The sequence below is a fragment of the Gymnodraco acuticeps genome, unplaced genomic scaffold, assembly GCF_902827175.1.
Source record: "Gymnodraco acuticeps unplaced genomic scaffold, fGymAcu1.1, whole genome shotgun sequence".
NCBI classification, from domain to species: Eukaryota; Metazoa; Chordata; class Actinopteri; order Perciformes; family Bathydraconidae; genus Gymnodraco; species Gymnodraco acuticeps.
Window position 1 is genome coordinate 5,256,924 of NW_022990501.1, and position 26,472 is coordinate 5,283,395.

At 42.7% G+C, this 26,472-nt stretch overlaps 1 protein-coding gene across 2 annotated transcripts in view; it reads left to right on the plus strand.

Annotated features, from left to right (window-relative positions):
* The window catches only part of hlcs (holocarboxylase synthetase (biotin-(proprionyl-CoA-carboxylase (ATP-hydrolysing)) ligase)), a 40,451-nt gene extending 15,804 nt beyond the window's left edge, over window positions 1-24,647 (plus strand). For both annotated transcript variants that reach the window (XM_034226750.1, XM_034226751.1), the window contains 6 exons: window positions 190-470; window positions 21,718-21,785; window positions 21,947-22,107; window positions 22,371-22,485; window positions 23,194-23,407; window positions 24,081-24,647. In XM_034226750.1, coding sequence (XP_034082641.1) covers window positions 190-470; window positions 21,718-21,785; window positions 21,947-22,107; window positions 22,371-22,485; window positions 23,194-23,407; window positions 24,081-24,252 — 1,011 coding nt within the window. In that variant the 3' untranslated portion in view covers window positions 24,253-24,647. The remainder of the gene's footprint in view (window positions 1-189; window positions 471-21,717; window positions 21,786-21,946; window positions 22,108-22,370; window positions 22,486-23,193; window positions 23,408-24,080) is intronic.
* Window positions 24,648-26,472: the final 1,825 nt, after the last annotated feature.

Below are 26,472 nucleotides of genomic sequence, written 5' to 3' on the forward strand. Positions count from 1 at the left end.
ACTTGTGTTATCCACAAACTTTATTACAGGGACCTAACCAACAATAGCTCAACAAATCTGAGAAGCTGTCAGTGGGTATATCTATTTACATAACAGAAATGTCAAGTTTGGATCTGGCTTTGTAAAGAAATAGCTTCAATTTTTTTTAATAAAAGAAATACCTGATTTTATTTTTGTCTCTTCCTACAGGAGGCCAAGGCCAGCTTTGTGAATTGGCTGCAGACACGTGCAGACCAGAAGGGTCTCCTTAAATCATCCAACGCCTCCCTAAAGATGGTGTCCTGCTCTGAGCTCCAGGATGCTCCTTCGCTGCCTGATGGCTCTCTGGCCCTGGTCACCAACTCTTCAGAGGCCCAGAGCTGGCCTCAGTTCAGTATGGAGACCTACAGTAAGAACCTGAAGAGCAGCGTGCTGGGACACACCCTGCTGTACGCCGAGGTCGCCACGTCCACCATGGACCTGCTACAAGGGTAACACATGTTCCTTTGAGCCTGTTTAATGTTTGAAACTTACTCTAAGGCTGGCAGCAGCATTTTCTCACACGCAAAATTGAAGCTTACTGACCTAAAGACATACAACATTTGCACAGGCTACCCAGCTGTAATTTTATACTTCGCCTTAAAGCACAAGACCCTGCAGCTATTTCTGCCTACTTGCAATCGGTATTACCTATAATCAGAGACCCCAAAGTTCAGATGATATTTGATGGTATAATGTGCTCTCAGATGCTTAATGGACTTTGAGCACATTAAAGCAAAAAGTGCATATCACCCACTGTTGTGTGGTCAGGACGCCAAAGGTTTTCAAAGGGTCACAGTTACAGGTTTATTGTGACCCAGATGTGTGTAAATGTAAGCTGTATTTACATCATATCATTGGTTGTCACTAGGACTGGCTATCATAATAATCAATGCCTTGACCTTAACATTAGCCTCCTCTTTCCCAAAAGACCCCATACTGTAACCATTTTGTCTGGAAGATTGAAGTTTACTATTTATGCCAGGAACATATTTTTGTTTTATAACTTCACACAATTACTTAAAAAACATAAAAAACGTATGCCTTCAGTTTTTAAGAGTTTGTAAATTGCACTTCCATAATTACCTTTATTTTAATATTATCTCCACGTCTACACATTATCTGCTTTGTGTTTTGTTTTTTTAAAACCCAGAAATCTTCTTTGATAGGAAAATGACCTTGAAGAGATCTAACTTAGCATCTAACTCCACATAATGTGATTTGATGAATTAATGTGTGACTGCCGACAGGGGTGGCTTGGATCTACCAACAATGCATCAATGTAAAACAGTTCCTCTTAACAGAAGCTACACAGCAAGGTTAGGTATACAAAAAAGCAATATAAAAGAATAAGACTAAAGCTTAGAGATATAACATCTTGTTTTACACATGACACTCTGGGCCAGCGGCTGGCATGTGCATTTTAGACTAGTGCATTATTATTTCTCTCTTAGTCTATGTGCATGGGTCAGGTTGCTCTGTGTATCTTCACAGCTGAGTTACTGTTGTCAAAAGCTTCTCATGTTTAAAACCATCCACTACTTTTTGAATAGAAATAGTTTGTTTCATAATTTCAGTAAATTACCCTGAAGACATAAAATCAAGTTACAAATTAGATCCTGGTTAACACTGATGCAGGTGAGTGGCGGATGCTGGTTCTGCTTTACCTTAGTGGGTTGCTTGTGACATAGTAGATCATAATATTATTATTATTGAAAGATTGAAACAATTAGTTGGTATCTCAGGGTCAGCTCTCGAGTGGTTATCTTCATAATGTTTAAACAGAACATTTGCTGTGTCTGTTGATAGCGTTACTTCCTTTAGCATTATCCATGTGTGGGGTGCCACAGGGCTCCATTCTAGGACCATGTTTTCTCTATTTGTATTCCTTTTCAGCCTCATTTTCAAATAGCATGATGTTTTATTTCATTTTATAACAAATGTTTGACATTAAGGCGACAAAACAAACTTCCTTCTCGGTGTAGGTAGTCTCACATCCTACAGGTGGATGCTGGGGTCGAGATGGTGCTATTGAATTGCTAGCAGCCATAGTCAGCGTGCGTGTGCGTGTGAGTGCTGGGAGGTTAGGCAGGCTGGAACTAATTTAATGCCTAAGTGACCTCACTGCAGCAAAGGCAACTTGGACCTAATAGACTTCTTTGTCTGCACCCACATGTGAGTAAAAGTGGCTGTTGAGCGGGTCGATCTGGCAGCAGGTGGGAGCAATTAAAACTGTCATAAAGTTTGAAAAATGGATTGTGGAGCAGCACTGAGCTGATTGGAACAGACAGTGTTGTCATTAAGGTTATACAAAAACTAATGCTGGGTGAATGAGCAGGCCCTACAACCCCAAACCTGTTGCCACAGTTTGATTTCACTGCTAATGTTTGAGTTTCCAGATGTCCCTCTGGAGCGGCCTTGATTAATGTTATTATTAAGGAATGTCTGTTTTATTTCTTCAAGCATTTCTAAGTTAGTATTCAGTTTGATACTGAATATGTTGGAGACAATCCATCTTTCTGGTATAATTTACACTTTCTAACAGTATTATAGGAATGCTATTGGGAATTAACATTTACTTTTTGTTTGGTGACGACTGATTCTTTGCTTTTACAGCATTTGGCAGTCTGAAATTCACCTGAATATATTCAAGCACGCTGAATAAGAATCACTTGCACACACACTTCATTGCCTGATCTAGTATTATTATTTTGACAATTATTTTCTTCTTGGTCTCTTGCAAGTCCCCCAACTTTTTTGATTTATCATTTTAATTTGCTGGTGTATACCTTAAAGTGTACATTTTTCTCACCTGATTTTGATTACATTTTAGTCAGTGTTAAATGTTAAGTTGTATTTTAGTAGAGCTACTTTCTACAGAAGAGTGTCAAAAGGTGCACAATTAAACAGAAAATATGCAACAGACACAAAACAAAAGCTTGGACTAGAGTAAAAACACCATGAAATGTAAACGAATAATGAAAGTCTGAAGGGGTCTGAGCTGCTTTTTTAAAAGTGTCCAAGGTGTCAAAGATCTTCATTGAAAAAGGAAAGGGTTCCAAAGTTTAGGAGCCAAAGCTTTCCTTTGACATTTATGCCTGAGGCCAGGAACAACAAACAAACCCTGATCAGACGACCTGCTGCTGACACAGGGCTGCAGTGAGCTCACATTTAGGCAGGTGTCTGACCATTCAGAGCTCTGTATGTTATCACAAAAACAATAAAATGAATTCTGAATTGGATAGAGAGACATTGAAATTAAATGAAGATTGGTGTCGCATTAGACCCTTTTTATGACCGGCCCAAAAACAGAAAGATGAGTAGAATTGTTTAACCACTTGACAGAGATGTTTTGTTAAGGGTGGTGAAGAATTTGAACAGAAGGACTTCAATGCGTGAATAATCATCTTTATGTCAGATTGAGATGCCATCGCTATGTTTCTCATTTGTCTTTGTATTTTCTGTGGTAATGGTAGTGTTCCTATATACCACTAATGGTGATAACAATGTTGTTAAAACAATTTTAAATTGAACATGGCTGTTCAGAAAGGGCCAGATGTACAGCCTTTTGATCAAATTGAATTGACTTCAAAATTGAAAAAACGTGTGTATCTAAGCAGCAGCATCACGGACTCGACATGGGATTTCTCTCATTCATGTTGTAACAGATTTTCACTGTTGGAATGGAAAATTCGGGTTGTGTCTAAAAAGGTGGCCTTGTTGCCTGTCATCACGAGTATTAAGAGGATGAATTAATCTGCAGTTTGCAATTTCAAATATAAAGATAATTTCAGAGGATGAAAGTAATACTAAATACACAAAACAACTCATCACATACACCATTTTCCGCTAGAAATGTATGTTGGAATCAAATAGATAACTTAAAAGAAAATTGTGAACAATGCAAAATACGGTTCAATGAAGGTGTCAGTGGTTACACAGGTGAGGCACTTGGCTTAAAATGAATAGCATCTCATTTAAAAAAAGGATTAAATTGTTAATCAAATAAGAAAATAGTCAAACAGATGATGAATTCAGAGGAGTCTGTTATTAGAGTCCTTTGAAATGACAATGACTGTGGCTTTTCTTCTATCTGGGGTATAAATAAAGGATTGCGAGGGCTAATAGGCAGAGAGGGAATTGGTTTGAAGCGAAGTGCCTGCAGGTCAGTGCTGGCTGAGATGGAGGAGCTGATGAAACTCAGATTCAGTCACTTGAGTGCTGAGGCTTGAAGCTGAGGCTCAATGGCTGGCAGGCGGAGTGTTTGTCCAGGGTATTAAGGCTTTGTTTGGCAGGGAGCGGCTAATAATAGCCAGTCCTGAGACACAGGACAGTGTTCTCACAAGGTCACACCCAGCTGAAATCTCAATGCTTTTAGTGAGCAGTTTCACACTCAGCAGCCCTTAAGATGCACATGTCCCTGTTACCAGAAAACAGCTAGTGCAGGGTATCCATTATAGTGAGGGTGTTTCAGTGTAGTGTCAAATGTTTCATATGTTTTTTAGAGAATAGTTTGCCTTTCTGGCCAGTGCTCTTGTTTGTTATCAGTGTAGTTACATGCAAAGATTGATATAACCTCTCCATTTGAGACAAGGCTACAGCTAACAGCTAGCTTAGCATAAAAACGGAGAAACGCTAGCTTCGCTCTGTCCAACAGCCCGAAATATCACCTACAAACACCATTCAAGCTGATCTATTATCACTTCTTTTGTTTTTTATCTTTTAAGAAACTGAAGCGTAAAAAGGGACACAGTCTGTTGAACAAAATCTTTAAGCCCACTAAATGTGTGTCTAATTCATGTTTCTTTCTGTTTCCTGTTATACTAATATTGGTAACATAACATTTATGCAGTACTGAGAAGGCCTTTTGTTACACAAAAGGTTTGAACTTATTTTCCTAATTTTTCTCAAATGACATCAGTCAGCCAAGGTATCAAACCACATGACTTTTTAGTACTAAATGAAATGCTTTAGTTGCAACACAACACATATCAAAAAGTGTTGAATAATGAAAGTCATGATCAAATGATTGCTTAGATTCGGGTAGGTAAAGTGATCTGCTTTTATTTTTGGCAACATTCAAAACGTTACATTTTTGGCTTCTTCAATTCAATAAAAAAAAGATTCTCTAAGCAAGGCAAGCAAAACGAAAATAATGATAACCAAACTTGGCATCGGAATTATGGTTAACGTCAGCCCTTCTTGTTAATATAACCATTTTTCATAGTGACCAGTCTTTAAGTAGGCTACATAAAACACACATACAGTACAAATTGTTGTTTATTCCAAATGTAAGAAATAACAACAGGGCAGTTCTTATTGCTTTTCTTATTAATAGAGAATATGATACATTTATGTTTTACTAAAATGCATATTATGTGGTAGAGATTAAAATTGTGTTTTCAGTCAGACCGCTCTTACTCTCATATTTACATATTTTATAGATTCCCAGAAAAATTACATTACCACACAACTTCTTAGAGTCCAATAATTGTGTCTTAAAGAAGTTTATAGTATGTTTTCCAACCACCAGTCCGAGTAAATATACTCACTTAACAATGATGATAAATACCCACTGGATCAAAAGAATATTTGCCATTTTGACCTAAACAATTAATCGATCATCATAAATGTTAGTGAGTGATTTTCTGCTAATCCAAGAATTGATTTATGAGTTATTACTTTCATCCCTATTTGTGAGAGTGTGTGTGATTGTGGGCAAGCTGTTGGTGTTTGGTTAAGTGTGGAAGTGTTTATTTGTGAAAAGCCAGGATAAGAGACTTTAGGGGTTTTCTAACACCACTTGGCTGCTCAGAGAGCATAATGATTCTTTTCCTGCTCTGCTGAACTTGATCCCTGCGCCTGGAGCAACACACTTCCTACTTGTTGACTTTTTCTTGTAAGAGCTTCAGGCTCAGACATGAAAACCCAAGGGCCCACTTTTACTTTTGTATTCTTTTTCCCCCTTTTATTTTTCCCTGATGGATAAAGGAAGAGAAGCCCGATGGATGTAAATGTGATTCTGATTATTTTTCCTTCTTCTCGAACAGATTCTGTTTTCCATGCTGTCTGCACATTCGGAAGATGTTTTTGGCATTTTACCCGCATTTAACACTGTCATAATGTCACATTTGCTGTGTCTTAGAGTCACGTAAACAGCATACAGTCACTGCAGTGTAACACCTCCGTACGGAATATAAATACACCTTTCTTCTACTGAAAGCTGTTCCAGTTGTAGGGCAAAAGTCCTGGCAGGCTCCGTTTGTTTTGACAGGCAATCCAATATCCAAACTGACACTGTATGGAATTAGTGTCCTGTTTCCTGTGAAAAAGACAAACCACAGAACATGCATGGGGGTTTGGTGCAGGGAAAATGGATTCCTCATAACTATGGCAATAGGTTTGACCATAAAAATCAAATTGGCCCAATTGACCTTGCATGCTCCACCTGCAATTATAAAAGATTGTAAGCAGATGCCTAAACGTCCCCATTTCTTATTCTGGGGAACATATGGTGCAGTGTTTGACTTGAAGTTTTATGTCCTGTGGAAGGTATGTTATACTCTGGAGCTGTGATAGGGAAAGGTCATGAAGTCTCGTACAGGGTCCAGAGCTGCAGGTTTACATTTCAGCTCCACAAGACCACAGCAACCTGCCAGAAAGCACTTCAATGTGTTTCAATCCAGAGACTGCATTAGTATGATGGAAACTACCATCTACTCTACAAATACAAACCCTCTTCAAAAACGTATTTCAATTTCTACTTAGAGAATCTAAACCTAGATGAAATCACTTATTTTTGTGAATTTACACTGACTTAAATTGTTTTATAACTACATTGTGTTGTCTTTTGTAAATATTAAAATAATAAACGCTAAAAGAATGTTATCTCACCTGACCTCTACAGTTACAGAGTGATGGTGTTAAAAGAGGGATATACAGGTGTTATAATGCCTGAAAAAGTAGAATAAATCAATGAAATTATTTTTGTAGGAACAAACAGCAAAAAACAAAATCTCTACCTACTAACACCTCCACTTTTATGATTTTGAAGCCCCCTGTAGCCCCTGTTATGTGTTACTGTTGGTCAGTAGGTGCATGTGCTGTTATACACACCTATAATACCGTCTTCTGTGGGGTTTAAAACATAATCATTCATTCATGTTCTCATATATTTCCCTTTCCTATCCTGAGCTTCACCAGATCCCACATTAACGTTGACCTCTTCTTCTGTAGTTTTTCTCAAAATATGATGAAATGTACCTCTAGATTTGGTACTTCCTTTGTTAGCAGAGGTTAAGCCTGCCTCATTAGCGACATCAGCAGTCAGAATACACACACACAGTATGTAGATACCATCAGCACAGAGAATAGCATGCTTCTGCCCATCACCACTGTAGGAGCCATGAAACATGTTTAGTATTGCCTTTTGTTTTAATATAAGATATTTGTTTGAGCACAATTGATTGGTTGGCTTGGGTCACATGGATATGTAATTATAATCCTGTTCACCTGCGTGAGGTGTGTGTGGAAGAGAGGGTGACACAGGGCCGTTGTACTTTTTTGTTGACCGCAAGTTGAAATGATTGCTTCGATTAATATAACGATGTACATGTCCAAGGAGAATAAGTTGATCATTCCAGTTTTCATTAAACCACATTATTTTGCAACAGAGTTTTTGATCTCAGCCAGTACTTTTTTGTAGCGTGTCACACAATATCAAACAGGCCCGGCTTCAGCCTCTCAGCGACTTTGTTTGTTTCCTGCTGTCGCTATACTTGTCAACTGTGACGGAGCGGGTCACAGAGTGACTGACTCCGCCACTGACAGCCGACACACACACACACACACACACACACACACACACACACACACACACACCACACACACACCAAACATTTCCTGCTCTCTTCCGTCAAATGAACCATGCCATTTCTTATTATTTTTTACTTTTGTTAATTATGGGGAATGATTGTGTTAAGAGGTAGTTAACCTGTTTATGTTTGGGTCTGATTTTTATGTTGAAATGTGGTTTTGAGTTGATTGTGTCACCTGTTGACGGTGAGCCTGTGGGAGGGGCCATGGGTTCAAAAGGGACGGTGTTGGTTCCTTGTTTGTTTTTTGGACTGTGTCACGCTGAAGAATGTTGCAGTGAAGGCAACAGCTGGGACGTGTTCGGGGTTTGTTGCAGAGAAGGCAACAGCCAGAACACGGAGCGAGGTAAGCACTGGCTGTTAATAAAGACTGCAGTTTTGGAAGCCGCCTTCAACGCGGATCACAGGTAAGCCTTACCACTGAATGTGCACATTAAGCTCCATGGAATGGACGAAGTTGGAGTTTACCCCAGTGGACGAGAGGGTCGCCTCCCTACGCCTGCGAGTTATGGGGGGGAAAACTCTGACTGTTGTGTGTGCTTATGCACCCAACAGCAGTTCAGAGTATACGGCCTTCTTGGAGACCCTGGAAAGAGTCCTGTATGGGGCTCCTGAAGGGGACTCTTTAATCTTGCTGGGAGACTTCAACGCACATGTGGGCAATGATGGAGACACTTGGAGGTTATCCCGGGGGACTCCCGAGGCAGTTGCAAGGTACCGACAGGCCCGAAGGGCAGCAGCCTCATCCGTGGCCGAGGCAAAGCAGCAGGTGTGGGAGAAGTTCGGAGAAGACATGGAGAAGGACTTTCGGGCGGCACCAAAGTTGTTCTGGAAAACTGTCCGACACCTCAGGAGGGGGAAGCAGGGAACCATCCAAGCTGTGTACAGTAAGGATGGGATGTTGTTGACCTCAACTGATGGAGTGTTAGGGCGTTGGAAGGAACACTTTGAGGAACTCCTGAACCCGACAACTCCGCCCTCTATGTTAGAGGCAGAGCTGGAGTATGACGGGGGATCAACACCAATCTCCCGGGGGGAAGTCACTGAGGGTCGGTGACCTCCCAGAGTGGTCGGTGTTCAAAGCCTCTATTGCTGAAGCCGTGGCGGGGAGCTGTGGTCTCAAGGTCCTAGGTGCCTCAAGGGGCGGTAACCCTCGAACCTCCTGGTGGACACCGGTGGTCAGGGAAGCCGTCCGACTGAAGAAGGAGCCCTTCAGGGATTTGTTATCCCGGGGGACTCCCGAGGCAGTTGCAAGGTACCGACAGGCCCGAAGGGCAGCAGCCTCATCCGTGGCCGAGGCAAAGCAGCGGGTGTGGGAGAAGTTCGGAGAAGACATGGAGAAGGACTTTCGGGCGGCACCAAAGTTGTTCTGGAAAACTGTCCGACACCTCAGGAGGGGGAAGCAGGGAACCATCCAAGCTGTGTACAGTAAGGATGGGACGTTGTTGACCTCAACTGATGGAGTGTTAGGGCGTTGGAAGGAACACTTTGAGGAACTCCTGAACCCGAAAACTCCGCCCTCTATGTTAGAGGCAGAGCTGGAGTATGACGGGGGATCAACACCAATCTCCCGGGGGGAGATCACTGAGGTCGTCAAACAACTCCACAGTGGCAAAGCCCCGGGGGTGGATGAGATCCGCCCGGAAATGCTGAAGGCTCTGGGTGTTGAGGGACTGTCAAGGTTGACACGCCTCATCAACGTTGCGTGGAAGTCGGAAACAGTACCGAAGGAGTGGCAGACCGGGGTGGTGGTTCCCCTTTTTAAAAAGGGGCATCAGAGGGTGTGTGCCAATTACAGAGGCATCACACTACTCAGCCTCCCCGGGAAAGTTTACTCTAAGGTACTCGAAAGGAGGGTCAGGCCGATTGTCGAACCTCAGATTGAGGAGGAACAATGCGGATTCCGTCCTGGTCGTGGAACGACGGATCAGCTTTTTACTCTCGCAAGGATCCTGGAGGGGGCCTGGGAGTACGCTTATCCGGTCTACATGTGTTTTGTAGACTTGGAGAAGGCGTATGACCGAGTTCCCAGGGAGTTACTGTGGGAGGTGCTGCGGGAGTATGGGGTGAGGGGGGTCTCTACTCAGGGCCATCCAATCTCTGTACTCCCAAAGCGAGAGCTGTGTCCGGGTCCTCGGCAGTAAGTCGGACCCATTTCCGGTGAGGGTTGGCCTCCGCCAGGGCTGCGCTTTGTCACCAATCCTGTTTGTAATATACATGGATCGGATTTCGAGGCGTAGTCATGGGGGAGGGGGTCTGCAGTTCGGTGGACTAAGGATTGCACCACTGCTTTTTGCAGATGATGTGGTTCTAATGGCTTCATCGGTCTGCGACCTTCAGCACTCACTGGATCGGTTCGCAACCGAGTGTGAAGCGGCTGGGATGAGGATCAGCACCTCCAAATCTGAGGCCATGGTTCTCAGCAGGAAACCGATGGACTGTCCACTCCAAGTAGGGAATGAGTCCTTACCCCAAGTGAAGGAGTTCAAGTATCTCGGGGTCTTGTTCTCGAGTGAGGGAACAATGGAGCGTGAGATGGGCCGGAGAATCGGAGCAGCGGGAGCGGTACTGCAGTCGCTTTACCGCACCGTTGTGACGAAAAGGGAGCTGAGCCAGAAGGCAAAGCTCTCTGTCTACCGGGCCATTTTCGTTCCTACCCTCACCTATGGTCATGAAGGATGGGTCATGACCGAAAGAACGAGATCGCGGATACAAGCGGCCGAGATGGGTTTTCTCCGCAGGGTGGCTGGTGTCTCCCTTAGGGATAAGGTGAGAAGTTCGGTCATCAGGGAGGGACTCGGAGTTGAGCCGCTCCTCCTTCGCGTCGAAAGGAGCCAGTTGAGGTGGTTCGGGCACCTAGTTAGGATGCCACCTGGGCGCCTCCCTAGGGAGGTGTTCCAGGCACGTCCAGCTGGGAAGAGACCAAGGGGTAGACCTAGGACCAGGTGGAGGGATTATATCTCTTCGCTGGCCTGGGAGCGCCTTGGGATCCCCCAGTCAGAGCTGGTTGATGTCGCCAGGGAAAAGAAAGTTTGGGGCTCTCTGCTGGAACTGCTACCCCCGCGACCCGACCACGGATAAGCGGGAGAAGATGGATGGATGGATGGATGGATGGAATGGACGAAGTTTGTATATTCACCGCTGTACATCTCCGCTGTTCATCTCCGCTCTGTCGCATTGAAGTTGCGCTGCTCTGTTGATGTGGAAATGTGATGCTTTTGAAATAATTAATTCCCTTCCGATCTGTGAGGGTGTTTTACAATCAAACAAATACACGGAGGAAGTTTGGATAATTAAACGGAGAAAATTAGTCAAATAAATGTTGACATGGAAAGTGTTGAAATGGACTATGGGAAAAAGTCTGCAACTTCTACTGCTTCGTCTGCATGCCTTAAAACAGAGGATGACTTGGCAGTTTTATTGGCAAGAAAAAAACTATTAAAGGACAAACATGAACTTCAGATGGAGGAGGAACGAATAAGGAGGAGAAAGGAGCAACTGCAGATGGAAGAGGATATTGCAGCACACATGGCTAAATTAGATGTGTTACAAACAGGGAGCATCCTACTGTAAGTGGGAAAAGTTCAAAAACAAAGCATTCGGATGGAATGAACTCTTACATTGAACAAAGAAACCTCTACACTGCCAAGGACAATATAAAGACTCCACAAATGTTGCTGAACCAAAGGGAGACTAGCAATGACTTACCCCCTAATCCCACCAGGAGCGTCTGCGTTGCGTTGCGTTGCGCTGCGTTGCGCTGCGCTGCGTTGCGCTGCGTTGAGCTGCGTTGTGCTGCGTTGCGCTGCGTTGCGGCGTTTTTAGCGATCGCGGCCACTCTAGTCAATGGGTGCTATTCCACCAGACCCGCTGCGCCGCGGCTCGAAGCGTCCCAGAAGCTCCTCACTGCAAGGAATCTCTAAAATATAGGATGAATCCTATTTTTGACGCGGCGCAGCGCAGGCAGGAAGTGGAACGTTCATCCAACAACTGCGAGGCTGCACACACGACGCTCCGCTTCCGCAACGTTTTGAAACGCGCCTGGTGGGTTATGACGCAGGAGGAGGTCGCAGCGCGGCGCAGATGGGATCAGGGGATTATTGGAGCCAACAACCCGGCCTAATGAGAACATTTCACCTGGGTTCCATTCCTCAGAGCCAGTACCCCTTAAGAAATCCACTTTGAAAACACAAATTAATTATGGAAATAGCTTGAACGCAAGTGAAGATCAACACAACATACTGGGCATTATGAGAAAACAAAATGAAATAACCACACTGTTAATACAACAGCAATGCCTTTCATCCTTGCCAAAGAGAGAAATTCCAGTTTTTGATAGCGACCCGTTAAAATATCACACATTTATGAAGGCTTTTGAGAATGGTGTTGAGAAAAACACAAACAGCTACAGTGACCAACTCTACTTTCTGGAGCAGTACAATCAGGGTCATCCCAAAGGACTTGTTGGAAGTTGCCAGCACATGGATCCAGAGAGGGGATACATCAAGGCTAAAGCTCTAATCAGGAGCAGTTTGGAAATGAGCAGAAAGTGGCATCTGCATATTTGCAAAAGGCTCTTTCATGGCCTCCTATAAGAACCGAGGATGTTAAGGCTCTGCAAGACTACAGCTTCTTCCTTCGAGCGTGTGCAAACGCAATGGAAGAAGTGCAGTATTTGCATGAGATTGACATGGCTGCGAATATGATGATCATAATAAGAAAGTTACCTTACCATTTCAGAGACAAGTGGAGAACTTTAGCCTGTGAGCTGCAGGAGAGGAACAGCCGCAGAGCAACATTCTTTGACATTACACACTTCATTGAGAGACAAGTTTAAAATCTTAACCGACCCAGTATTTGGAAACATTCAAGATGCTCCCTTCATAACAACAAATACTGCTTTAAACAGATCACAGCCTTGCTCACATTTTGTAGGAACTAGCTTTGCCACCACTGGAGCCCTTGTAGAAAAAGAAACCCAGACAGAAAACTGAATGGAAGGAACACATTCTGACAAGATGGAGGACATGTCTGTGCTGCGGAGGAGGTCACACCTTGGACTCGTGCCATCAGCTTGAAAAAGGAACACACAAAGAGAAGATAGGCTTCTTGATGGAAAAAGGTGTCTGTTTCGGCTGTTTGTGCGTGGGGCACATTAGCCGAAATTGCAATAAGCGAATTTCCTGTTCAAAATGTGGCTTCAAACATCCAACCATACTTCACATCCCTTCCAATGAAGCTAGACACAATCCTGCTCAAGCCAAGAATACATCAGAGCTATCAGTGGACAGCGCACTGGTTTCAAGTGGCCTTACAGGGGCTGGTGATGACAATTGTAAACTTCCCATAGTTCCAGTGCAAGTCAACGAAGGGCAGCAAGATCGTCACCACCTATGCTTTCTTGGACCCAGGAAGTACAGCAGTGTTTTGTACAGAGGATTTGATGCACGAGCTCGGCCTAACTGGAAAGAAGGCGCAGATTTGTTTACGAACCATGGGCCAAGAAAGGGTCGTAAATAGCCATATTGTGTTCGGACTAGAGGTGGCTGGCTTAAAAAATGACAATTTATTTGAACTGCCACAAAGCTACACCCAAGAGTGCATGCCTGCCAGCAGTGGGAACATTCCTAGACAAGCGGACCTACAGAGATGGCCTCATCTGAAAAATGTTAATTTGCCTGAAATAAATGCAGGGATTGGACTGTTGATAGGAACCAATGTTCCTAAGGCCTAGGAACCATTGGAAGTCATACGCAGTGTGGATGACGGACCCTATGCAAGCAGGACAATCCTAGGCTGGACAGTGAATGGACCACTTAAAGGAGTGAGTGGGAATGCAATGGATTTGGACAAAGTATCTGTGAACAGAATCTCAGTTGTGAATTTAGATGAACCTTGGCAATAGCAGTTCAGTGCAGACTTCCCTGAATGCAGATTGGAGGAACAAGCTGGAATGTCAAGAGAGGATCTCAAGTTTAAGAAGTTTGCGAAGAAAGTGTTTTCTCAGCAAGAGTCGAAGAAGAAGTGTAAAAAGAAAAGTTTTAAAGATGAGAAGAAGCCTCATCCCAAATCCCAACAAAAGCCCTCTCCTTCAACGGCTGCTCAGAAAGGCCCCCGCTGCAAACAAAGAAATGGAGAACAAGATGAAGTGGACCAACGTGCTCTACAAGGCCGAAGGACTCAACATCAAAGACGACGAGGACATGCTGCGCTCCTCGTTAAAGGAGTGGGGCGATCAAAGCGAGAATATCGTGGAGAAGATGCAGAAACGGCAGGAAGAGACGGAAGAACATCCGACATCAGTGACATTTTTTCCACAGTATTGACTCTTTTCGACTGACAGACTTAAATGACCCTAAGGATTATCTTTGACTGAGCCTAGGTGGTGGTACCTTTTGGCCTAACTGACTTGTGACTCGTACACAGAAAAGAAGAAGGAGAACTACACATACATGAACTGCAACTGTATGGACTTGATTACCAAGCTATAATTGTCACATGTCTCCCATTTGAATAATGTTAGTAATTATTATGTATACTATCCGATACTATCCTAATAATTAGAGGCTGATGTGTAGGAGCCATGAAACATGTTTAGTATTGCGTTTTGTTTTAATATAAGATATTTGTTTGAGCACAATTGATTGGTTGGCTTGGGTCACATGGATATGGGCGGCACTCATCATAATCCTGTTCACCTGCGTGAGGTGTGTGTGGAAGAGAGGGTGACACAGGGCCGTTGACCGCAAATTGAAATTATTGCTCTGATTAATATAACGATGTACATGTCCAAGGAGAATAAGTTGATCATCCCAGTTTTCATTAAACCACATTATTTTGCAACAGAGTTTTGATCTCAGCCAGTACTTTTTTGTAGCGTGTCACACAATATCAAACAGGCCCGGCCTCAGCCTCTCAGCGACTTTGTTTGTTTCCTGCTGTCGCTATAACCACTATGGCATCTATAAAAGGCTGGGATGTAAGCTGCAGGAATACGACATAAGGAAGATTTGCTTTGGCCAAAAACATTTTAAGTTGTATATTTAGTCTAATGGATGATTGTGTTTTGCTGCCCAGAACCTCTGCCTGACCAGGCCGGCCGAGCCCAGACAGGCCGTCAGCAGAGCAAGGTCATCCGTCGGTGCCTCAGCTGCCCTGTGGTAATGGAGCAGCCCTCTCTCATTGATCACTTCCAATAGTGCTATTTGGAAATGATAATTTCTGCTGTCCCTCAGTAAACAGGATTAGCTCAATTAATCACATTTACAGATTAGTTTGTCCTCTCTTATTGATCATCCCTTTGATGCAGCTGAATGATCAATGCAAACACGCTTATGCACGGCAAATCCTGTTTCAAAAATGAGCATCGATGGCAGAAATAATCTTTTAATCTGAGATATTTTAATCTGCCAAGTGAGAGGTTTTTTGGGGGGGAATGGTTCCGGAGATAAATGGCTTTCAGAAAAATTATATCTTAACCCACCACATAAAATCCAACCATTTAATTAGTTAGATTTGCTGAAAACGTTGTAGTAGAATCTGTTTGATTTAACCTTTACTGGACTGGAATCTGTCTGTAAATATCCCTCTCGAAGAAACAGGTGCTGCTGGGAAATATCTTTACTAGGTTTGTTGGAGAAGACCCACCTAACAGATGATTTGCAGAGCCCCCTATTTTCTCTTTGTGTCGGTGTCATTAGTCTTGTTTGTGTGTGTGAGAAAGACGCTGACATGCCTGTAGCTTGTGATCTCAGGTCCTCCTCCACCTCTCTCAGATGACTCTGCTGGTGGGCGTTTATCCTCCTGACCTGCTGTACCTTGGACTGTGACCCCTGTGGCTTAGCTGCCCTCTAAAACAAAGAGTCCTGAGCGGGGATTTAGATGCCCAAGCTCTTCCTCTTGGGACAATGCCTCCTCTCTCTATCCGTCAAATATGCTACTTTGTACGCCTTTGTTCTGGTCTTGTTGGAATGAGTAGATGACAATGGTCCCAGAGTGATCTGAGGAGATTAAATAGATTTTAGTAGTGAGAGTAACACCACAGAGGTCCCGATTTCTCTGTCTGTGTGGCGTTTGATCGTCTTCTCCTATAGGGTGCAAACAGGTCCCTGTTCCATGGTTGCTTATGTATTCCCTTTCTTTCTTTGCTAACATCGTTTTTTTTTCCAACTGCATTTATACATCTGTTGTTTAACATAAAAAGACCAGCAAAGTGTTCGTCTTCCTCGCAGTCTGTCCTGCTCTTTCTTTTGCACTCAGGTTATAGTCCACTTTTTAAATCTTAAAAAAGAACAAAAACATAAATATAGTTTAATTTCTAAAGGTAAAGCAATGTTCTAAACCGGTACTGTACCACATGCTCCTCAAAAAAGTGGAAAGGGTGCATTTGTTGGGGACTATTTTCAACAGTCGATAAATCCACATTTGTGGCTTTCTTGTTATCGGTCTTTAAATTGGATAAGAAAATATCTTACATTTTCCCTCTGGATTTTGAGTCTCATTTGTGTTTTGGGAGTGATTTTGTAGGAATTCAAACACACATCATTTTTTAAAAGCCACCTACAATGTCCTAACGGCTTAAACGTTCCACCAGTGTCTCGCCTACTGATGGGGTGTCACCAAATGGGCAATCGTTCCCTTCAAGCCATCATGTATTGAGTGTTTCCATCTTTTGTATACCCCACTTATTTGCTGTTTTAATTGACTATTTTCAACAGTTGCTTGCTCTAGTGATCTCTCCATTGTACAATAAGTCTAGCACTACATCATCTGAAAGGTTTATTATTAATGATTCCCGCTACATATGCAATATCGTGATTTCACTTTTTTCATTATTTTGATTTATTTTCTTATATATATTTTTATAAAACATTATATATATTTTTATAATACATTTAGTTTTTTTTAAAAGCTTGTGGTCTTCTCTGTTACATTCAGTGGATTTTAATTCTTTAGAGGAAAGCAGATATCTCCCAGTGTTGCAGCCTTGAGCTGGCCAACATAGAGATCACTAAAGTACACAGGAACACATTAAGACATAACCACACTCCTCCTTCCTTATTATAAACCTGCCATTAGTGTGTTATCATTACAGTATTAAGACACAAGATGTGTGATTATTGCTTTACTTATTAGTGATGGATGGGGCAGCTTCTCAGGCAGTATAGTCCTCCAATCGGAAGGCACTTTGAGGGGTCGCAAAGACTGGAAAAGCACTTTATAAATGCAGACCATTGTTACAATTTATATTTTGGGTTATACTTTTGGGGTTGTCCCTTTTTTCTCCTCCATATACATGGAATAAATGACATCTAGGTTTTTCCATTCTATTGGATGGAGTACATTTTCACTTGTAGCCCCAGCTCCGTTCTGTGTCAGCCAGTAGAAGAGGCGTTCAGAGGTGGACTCACTGGTCTTGTTAGGTCCAGCTATTCCTATTTAAAGCTCCTCTCTGAAGCTTGAGGGCTCCGGAGAGCCAGCTGGGCCCCTGGTCTTGGTCTCCACAGGGGTTGATTGATGGCAGAGAGCTGTCAGTCACGGATCAGGCTGTTTCTCGGTGGTCCTGCCAAACAGCAGCATCCCCCCGTTACACCCTCAGCAGGGACTGAGCCCCTCCTAACAGCCTCACCCTCAGCAGGGTCATGCTCCAGCTGATCTGCCCTACATTAAGATCTCACAGGAAACTACTAGTTCGCCTATAGTGTGTGTTTATCAAATCATATTGAAATATTTGATATTATGATAAAAAGATTTCTACCCCAACATAATTCATTCAAATACATTTCCCCTGTTGTCTTGCATATGTAGTAGGCTTTTCTCACAACGACTTCCTCCATCTGAGACTAAAGATGTGTTTTTGACAGCAGAGACCCGGGGTTTTGTTTTTAAAATCTTTTTTTCTTTCATTAGTGAGCACATGTTGGCAGTTACTTGGCTGCAGAAGCGCTATACAAAACGTCCACTGTAATCAGCTTCAGTAAAGCTAACAAATTCCTCAAGCTGTGGGCTTTTTTTTTAACTTCCCCCCATATGTTTTCCTTTGCTAGCAGCAATGCACGGCTGGCTGACATATTTGCATTAGGGCTGTCAGTCGATTAAAATATTTAATCGCGATTAATCGCATGATTGTCCATAGTTAATCGCGATTAATCGCAAATTAATCGCACATTTTTGATCTGTTCTAAATGTATCTTAGAGGAATATTTTTCAAGTTTGTAATACTCTTATCAACATATGAGTGGACAAATATGCTTTATGCTAATGTTTATTATCATTTGAACAATGATAAATATTCTCATGAATATTATACACAATAACCTGTGTGTGTGTGTGTGTGTGTGTGTGTGGGTGTGTGTGTGTGTGTGTGGGTGGGTGGATGGATGGATGGATGGAGCTATGTGCAACTCAAGGCATATGCTCGAACGGGAGCTGCCTGGACTCTGCAATCATGTTGCGCACTATCCGTTCTGAGTGTGCTGACTTTTCGTACAACGTCCCACTGTCTGGCTTCCTGCATAAAGTCAAGTGCTCGGCGCAGTTGTGGCGAAATGTCGCTCCTCTGTTTTCATTTAAACAGCTCCATATCCGTTAGCGCAGCTAGCTAGCACCAGATGCTAACAACAACAATGCACGTAAGGTCTCTCTCTCGCTCGCTCGGGCCACACATACACACACCCTCCCGGTCCTCCAGATGGCCAGTCGGTGCCTGCCGGTGAGCGTGGAAGTGTGGTCTGCCACAAGCGGGCGGCAGGAGCGGGGCTGTCAGCATCAGCTTGTAGATGGTATTTTAAACTCGATGCGCTATGAAACTACGGGGCGGCCGAGGACAAAAAATACACATGCGTTAATCGCGTTAAAATAATTAGTGGCGTTAATTTTTTTTTGCGTTATTAACGCGTTAACTTGACAGCCCTAATTTGCATAGATTAAAGGATTTGCAAACAGTGTTGTTACAAAAGAACACTCCACAGGTGAACTTAAAGGATAGGTTCACATGTATCAAGGCTGATTGGAAACAATAGTCAGGTGCTCATGATCATAGAAACAGATTGTGCTTCTAGTCATTCCTTCTGTTCCCATTGGCTGTTAAAAGATCCCTTTCCGGTGTGCTTCAGCAGGCTGAGTTAATACAATACAAAAGAGGCTATCTTTGAAATCAACCAATCAAATGTTTTTTATAGAGCCTATTATAAAAAAAATACACATTTGTCTCAGGAGGCTTTGCACCATACTGTAATACACACCGTCTGGAGACCCTTGCTCACACCAAAGAAACCCCACAATCAAGGGGGAATAACTAGAAGAAATCTCTGGGAGAGTAACGGAGGAGGGATCCTTCTCCTGGGATGGACAGTGTTACCATAGCTGTCGTATTTCAAAACAAATACATCATATTTACAACCAATCCAAATGACAAATATCCTTATGTGAATGTATATGAAAATGAAGGATCCAGGATGTTGTCAACAATCTTCCAGGTGATGCCAAAACAATGATAACATGGTAGTCAGGCCGGACCACGGCAACAGGCACAGCCACCACTCATGATCTAGAAGTAACCTTTAATACGGCCCAAGGGGATACTCAAAGACCCCTAGGATAATGACCCAGATAATTCTGAGTTAGCCACATGCATTTATGGGACATTAGTACGAACAGAAAGAAGTAGGAGAAGAGAGGTGAAGGATTGAAGATGTAAGTTGAAGGTCTATTCTACAGGACAGTCTAGAAAAGCTAGGGCTGCTCTTAAGCCTGCTCTTAACTGTGAAGAGGATATCTGCCTCCAGAAGACAAAGTAGAAGTTGGTTCCACAGAAGAGCTTGATCGCTGAAGGCTCTGGCTCCTGTTGGACTTTTGGAGACTCTTGGAACCACTAATAACTCTGCTTTCTACCATAGTAGGGCTAATAGGTTCCATGAGCTGAAGATCTTTAGTATGAAAATGTGTCTTTGCGTTACTTAGTGTTTCCCTATTGAGCTGCAAAAAGGATAGTAACATCTTTGAAATAAAAAGGCTGCAACTTTGGTAGATATTTACTTTATTTGTGTTCAGATGGCTGAAGCCTATTTTTGACTCCCATCTCTTTCAATGTCTTCAACAAGAAAAGTACACAAGGCACCGGACTGTTGTTATAAGATCTGTCCTGTCATGCTTTTCATAATCAGCAGTACTTATCATCTGGACAAAGGCTTACGAAGGCTCATGGCTAATTTAGTCCGCAGTAACAAGTCTGTCACACCAGAATTCCCGAGCTCAGAGTCTAGATTGAGCGATCCATCTATCCCTTTGATAAACACTTCTTAGAGAAGTCCGTTACAAAGCTCTATCTGGGTTGGGGCTCCCTGTGTGCTTAAGCTGATTCACCAGTGAACCACTTTGCATGACAATAGCAGAAAGGCCCTGCTCGCTTGCTTTAGCGGCTCCACCATCTTTGTTCAGTGGCCAACAGAGGGCGGCTGCACTGGGTCACTGGATCAGCTTTAATTGCATTTGGAGATGAGAGAATGTGCAAACATGTTCTCTTCGGTTTCTGGTATTAACTGCCCCCAACTCTCCAATGAGCGTTAATGGAATGCTGATTGATAAGATTGCAAGGTGGTCATGGCAATAAAACGTCACTTTAAACTGTAACTCACGTGATAGTTATTAAGAAACTGACAAGTTCAGACAGCTTTGTGGTTTCCAAATGTTGGTGGTGGAAAAATATTAAATCTTTCTTTCTGTGGTTTGAAAAAAGTGCTAAACCTTTTATGGCTGCAACTTATTCTTATTTTATTATCTATTCATCTGCAGATGTCTTAATGCTTAGACTGGTCTTTAAAATGCTTCCATGCACATTGTAAATATTCTCAAACAAGCTTTTTTGCACCTTTCAAAAATGATCAAATAAAGCTACTAATAACCTATTCATCAACTAATGGAGTAATAGAATAACCATTCCAGCAACATGTTTATACCATTTTGAGAAACCGGACATTTTATATAGCTGTGTGTGAGTGTGTCAGAAGGTACACTGCACCGAGCTCATGGGTGGAGGCATAGCTGATAGTGAGGACAGTGTCACACAGGATTAGTGTTTTACCGGTAAGTGTATGTCTTCCTGTGTACTGTATCCGGAAGCAAAACTATTAGCCAAAAGGCATTGCTGTTAAAACAAAAGGTGGTCAACGTAAAAGACTGCAGCATTAGGAAAGCTACCATTAACCATTGGAGGGGTCAGTGGTGTCGTAGTAGTTTAAGTCTTGATAAATCCTTTAAAATATAGAATCCAAATTGAGAAACTGCAAAAAGGAAAGGTCTGGAATCATAAAAAAATCAACTGGATCTCTCTTTGTCGAAAGCTATACTCTGGGAGGTCCCAATGGTTACCACGTATATCATCAGATCAAATCTTTTTTTTGGTGTAGCAGTGAACCATGACATACTCATTTCCTGGTTGCGACCTAGGTAGTCGCCACCAGCCGGATGTGCACCACAGAAGAAGTAATCCATTGTAAACAATGTCATACTCCCAAACCCCTTGCTTTAAAGGTTAACTTTGTTGTCCATTGTGCATATAATACACAGATTTGTGTGAACAATGTATGGATGTTTGCTTTGTTCCATGCAAACAGGGGTAATATAATACCTCTGATTTGATTTGACAAAATATAAACCAACAAAGCCAAACCAGAAACATAACCTCTTTGGTGGAGGTTATTAACTGTCAATATTTGAATGTTGTTAATAGAGCTACAGTAAAAGCAAGGCTAAAGTAGGAGTCCATTTAAGTCATTTTGAAGAAGATTTGAACGTGTCTGTGTTGTTCCTTCTTGTCTCCCTTCAGTCTGACTCTGCACTTACCAAAGGACGTGGGTTTGATAGCGATAGCTGGTCGACAGATCCAGGGCAGAGGTCAGTGCTGCTGCACGCTGAAAACATGCTCACACAACATTCACCTCAATGGTTTTAAGGTGAAGCAGATTCACTTCATTTGGATTCATTCCTGTTATTTGTCAGAATTGTGTGTTGGTGTTTGGTACCTTAGTGTCTCTGTCCTGTGTTTGCTGCTGCAGGTCGGGGGGGGAACGCCTGGCTCAGCCCCCCGGGGTGCGCCATGTTCACCCTGTCCCTGCAGGTGGAGCTGAGCTCCAGGCTGGGGCAGAGGATCCCCTTCCTGCAGCATCTGGTGGCTCTGGCGGTGGTGGAGGCTGTTCGCTCACTTCCTGGATACCAGGTATAACATCCACATTTCACTACCGCAGCTCCATCAACAGTAACATATTATGTGACTGCACATCTCTGTGATTTGAACCAAATACTGTACATCTGAATACATCTCAGACATCAAAGAAGTTGTCTGTTGTAGAAAGCTATTGCACTGTATTACAGAGTAGTAAAAGTAAGTGGTAGTACTTTTAAGATCAGTGCATTTGTGTTCCAGGAAAATGTGTTATGTTGATGATTGATGGTGTTGGAATATGTTTTATCCTTCATCAGGATTTAGACCTGAGGGTGAAGTGGCCCAATGACATCTACTACGGTAACCTGATGAAGCTCGGGGGGGTTCTGGTGACTTCCACAGTAATAGGATCAACGTTTCATCTGCTCATAGGTAACAACACTTAATCACAGCTAATGACTGAGTCAGCAGGCTTTAACTGACATTTCTCTTTTTCACTCTTATAATAATCTTTATTTGCAGATCAAAGTGCTTCACAGTAGACATCGCTTAACATACTCACAGAACATAGAATACAGTTAGCAGTAGAAAACATAAAAACAAACTTAAAATAGCATGTAAGAAATACATTTAGATTAAAGGTATGACGATAAAATTGTGCATTAAAAGGAAGATAGTGCAAATACAACACAAAATCAGGTGACAGGTTGAAATGCATCGGAGTGCAGCAGAGAGCAGGAGTTATGAGCTTCATCGAGCAGGCCTCCCTCATGTCTATAGGTATTTTGTTCCATAGCTTTGCGGCATAATTAACAAAAGCTGCATCACAAATCTTCTTTTTGCTGCTGTCTTATCTACATCAAGGTTCAAGGTTCTTTATTTAGTCATACGAACATAGCTACAGTGTAGTTATGCCGATGAAAATCTTGTGTCACAGGCTTCAACCCTTCCTGCTAATGATTCAACAAACTCACCAGCTCCGTATCACATTCAGTGTTCCATCACCTGAAACCTACTTCTTCTATACAACCAAGAGTTGGAACAAATAGTCACCATTAGTGAAAATATGGTATTTGGCAACAGGCCTCTTGTGAGTACAGAATTCCATAATAATATGTGTTGACCTGATGTTCCCTGCAGGCTGTGGGTTCAACGTGACCAACAGTAACCCCACAGTGTGCATCAACGACTTGATCCAGCAGCACAACACCCAGCAGGGCTGCAGCCTGCCCCCGCTCTGCTGCGCTCAGATCATCGCCCGCAGCGTCAGCTTCCTGGAGGCCCTCATCTGCAGCTTCCAACAGGGGGGCCCCGACGCCGTCCTGCCCACCTACTACAAGAGATGGCTGCATAGGTGAGTGCTGCAGACTGTGATTTAACGTTTCATTACTGCCGTGTTCAGGGAAAGTTGTGGACTAGCCCCATGTATTCTTTTGTTTCCAGCTCAGCCATGGTTCTGAGCAAGCTGAGCCGATATAGGATTATGTTAAAATACTGCACACCACCAATGGTTAGGAAGAATCATGACTGGTTCCTATGGGACATCCTGCATAAACCCCATAACCCCCAACCATTTGTAATGAAATGATATGCATCACACTTTCTCACTTAGACTTTGGTGTAGTCATTTAATCTGGCATAGAAAATGCATTCATCTTAATTGATTCATACATTTCATTTCAAACTAAAAACTAAATGATTGCTCTTCTAATATTCTTTATTGTATTAAAACAGTTACAGCATGAATCAAAAAGAACCACATAGATTGTATATTGTATTTTACTTTAAATGCAAACAAATCCGACAAAGAAATCCTTCATAGACATTTGGCCTGTTGAGATATCCTTGCAATGCATTCCATGCTATGATCAAATGTGGAAAGTGTGCAGAAAGCTATGGAGGGAGTCCCAGCCTTATCTCACTCTCACTCTCAGAGGATAATGAATAGCACTTGAGTTGCAGAGATGTGTTTTCCTCATGAAACACCCTGAGCAGAGCACTGACTGTCCCTCTGTGCTCGCCTTCAGCGGGACCCGGGTGCGGCTCTGGAGCGAGGACGGGGTGGAGGCGGAGGTGGTCGGCCTGGACCACAACGGCTTCCTGCAGGTGCACAACAAGGAGCAGGGCGTGGTGTCAGTGGAGCCCGATGGGAACTCCTTCGACATGCTGAAGAACCTGGTGGTCATCAAGCAGCGTTAGGACCAAATCACTACAGAATATCATGGTTTCTGGCAACAGACTCAACCACTCTAATGCAACTACAGTATACAGTATACATTTATCCATGTTTTCTAATTGGTTAAGCACTAAATATGTTCCTGGTATCGGTTAGCTTAAGGATAAGTTGTTGGAAGACAAACGGTGATGTGAGAGGGTTAATGGCAGCTACATGAATAACAAAAGTAATATCTGCATCAGTGATTGCTCACGAGCACAAACATTGATTTGATTTGATTCTGTTTTGGGAGCACCAGTTCAAACCATTGTCTTTCAATTTGCACCCCTCGTCTGAAAAGCTAACTTTGTTTCACACTTACATAAGAACAGTCATCGTTTCAGCTTTAGCTGCAGCCAAATAAATATTTCCACAGAAACATGTTGTTCTTGTCTTTATACTATAACTTCACTTACCTGGCCACAGCGCTCTGCAACATCCACATTATACAAGATATAAAGACAGAAGGAAGCAATAACTGTCAATATCCTCATGGTTTCGCAGGGAAAGAGCTGCTTTGACCTGTAATATTATCTTAAATAAAGTTAAATCAAAGTTCTGAAAATAAAAATAGTTCATATAAGATTTTAGCAAAACATTTAATGTAACATTCTGGCAAGTTTCAGTGAATCATCTTTGTAATGGTACCCTTTGAGGCTGAGTTATTCAGTGGGATGGCAGTAGATTTGACGGAAGAAAAAGTGTCCTCTTAGTATCTGCATAACAGAAGTTCATTGATGAGTCTCTATACAAATTAATTGCATTTGTAAATGTTGTGTTGACAAGAGTCTTGGAGTGTTGGCGTGTTTCGGGAGCGGCTAAGGAGGTTGAGCGGTCTCCACCTATCGTTGGATCCCTGACTCCTGCAGACAACATGTCGATGTGTCCTTGGGAAAGATTCCTAACCCAAAACTGCTCCAGATAGGCGTGCTGTGTAGTGTGTGTGAATGTTAGTCTGAGCTGATGGCATCATATGGCAGCTTCTGCATAAATGACCTGTATATGTCAAACGGCTTTCAGTGGTTGTGAAGACTGGAAAAGCACAGTCCGTTTATCATTTCAACGGTAAATGTTGTGTGGGGTTAAGTTACCAAGCGGGCAACGTTACCACTGGACTGGAGAGGCCTGTGTTACCGACAGCACTAACTGCAGAGGAAAGAGATTCATCCTGAGGATTTGACGTGTGTGTATGTGTGTGTGCTTGCGTGTGTCTGAAGTCCGTCTCACAGCCACTTAAGGACACATCATTTGTCCTCGGCACCATCCTCCCCAGATGAAGTGAAAACGTCAAAGGAAACATTGAAACTGCTGGAGCTGGATGCAGCGGTGCTTCACAGAAACATCCGTCCTCCTCTTCCTCCTCTTCTTCCTCCTCTTCTTCCCCCTCTCAGAAACAGCACGCCAATGTGGAAGTCATCACGGCCACAGGATGTTCTGAAGTAAGTGTTTTCATGTCATGAATGAAATACTAGAAGAAAGCCTGTTTACTCCATCTGGATTATTGGCTTTATTACCATGACACTCAGTGACTGAGTCAGTATAATGTAAGTAGGCACGTGTGAGTCCAGATTTAAAGATGAAACGCATCATTATTACACTTGCTAGTCAGATTATTTGTTGGTGAATTAAAAAGACAGTTTGAATAATCAAATCATAGAATTTGTCATTTTGATAACATGTTTATGAAAGATTTGTCAAAGTACAATAAAAAGCAGTTTTTGTTCTCTCTGTTTATCAATTGGTGATTTTAAATAATCAATGATTTCATTTGGACACAGATTGAAATCTTCATTCTTCACTGAATCATCAAATTAAGACCAAGTGTGTTGATTGGGAACAATGGGAAGGTCTGTGAGTTAATGGGAAATATTGTATTAGAAACTGAGCAGCTCCCAAGTCATAACACAATTCAAATTGATTGACAATTATCACATGAAAACAAAAATGATATGTCTAATGCAGGGGTTCTGAAAGTGCGGCCCGCGGGCCAATGGCGGCCCTCGGAAATGTTTCTGGCGGCCCGCGATAGTTAATGTGACACGCTGAAATGCATGCGTCATATTTGAATCCTCCATGGTTGTATCTAGTAAGAATTAGAATGAGTAGCTTTCCAGCGGTATCTCCTGTGAGACTGTAACCAGGGCACAGCAGCCAATATGGCCGCTCAAAGCAGCTTGACTTTACACTGTGTGGGATTGGTGGAT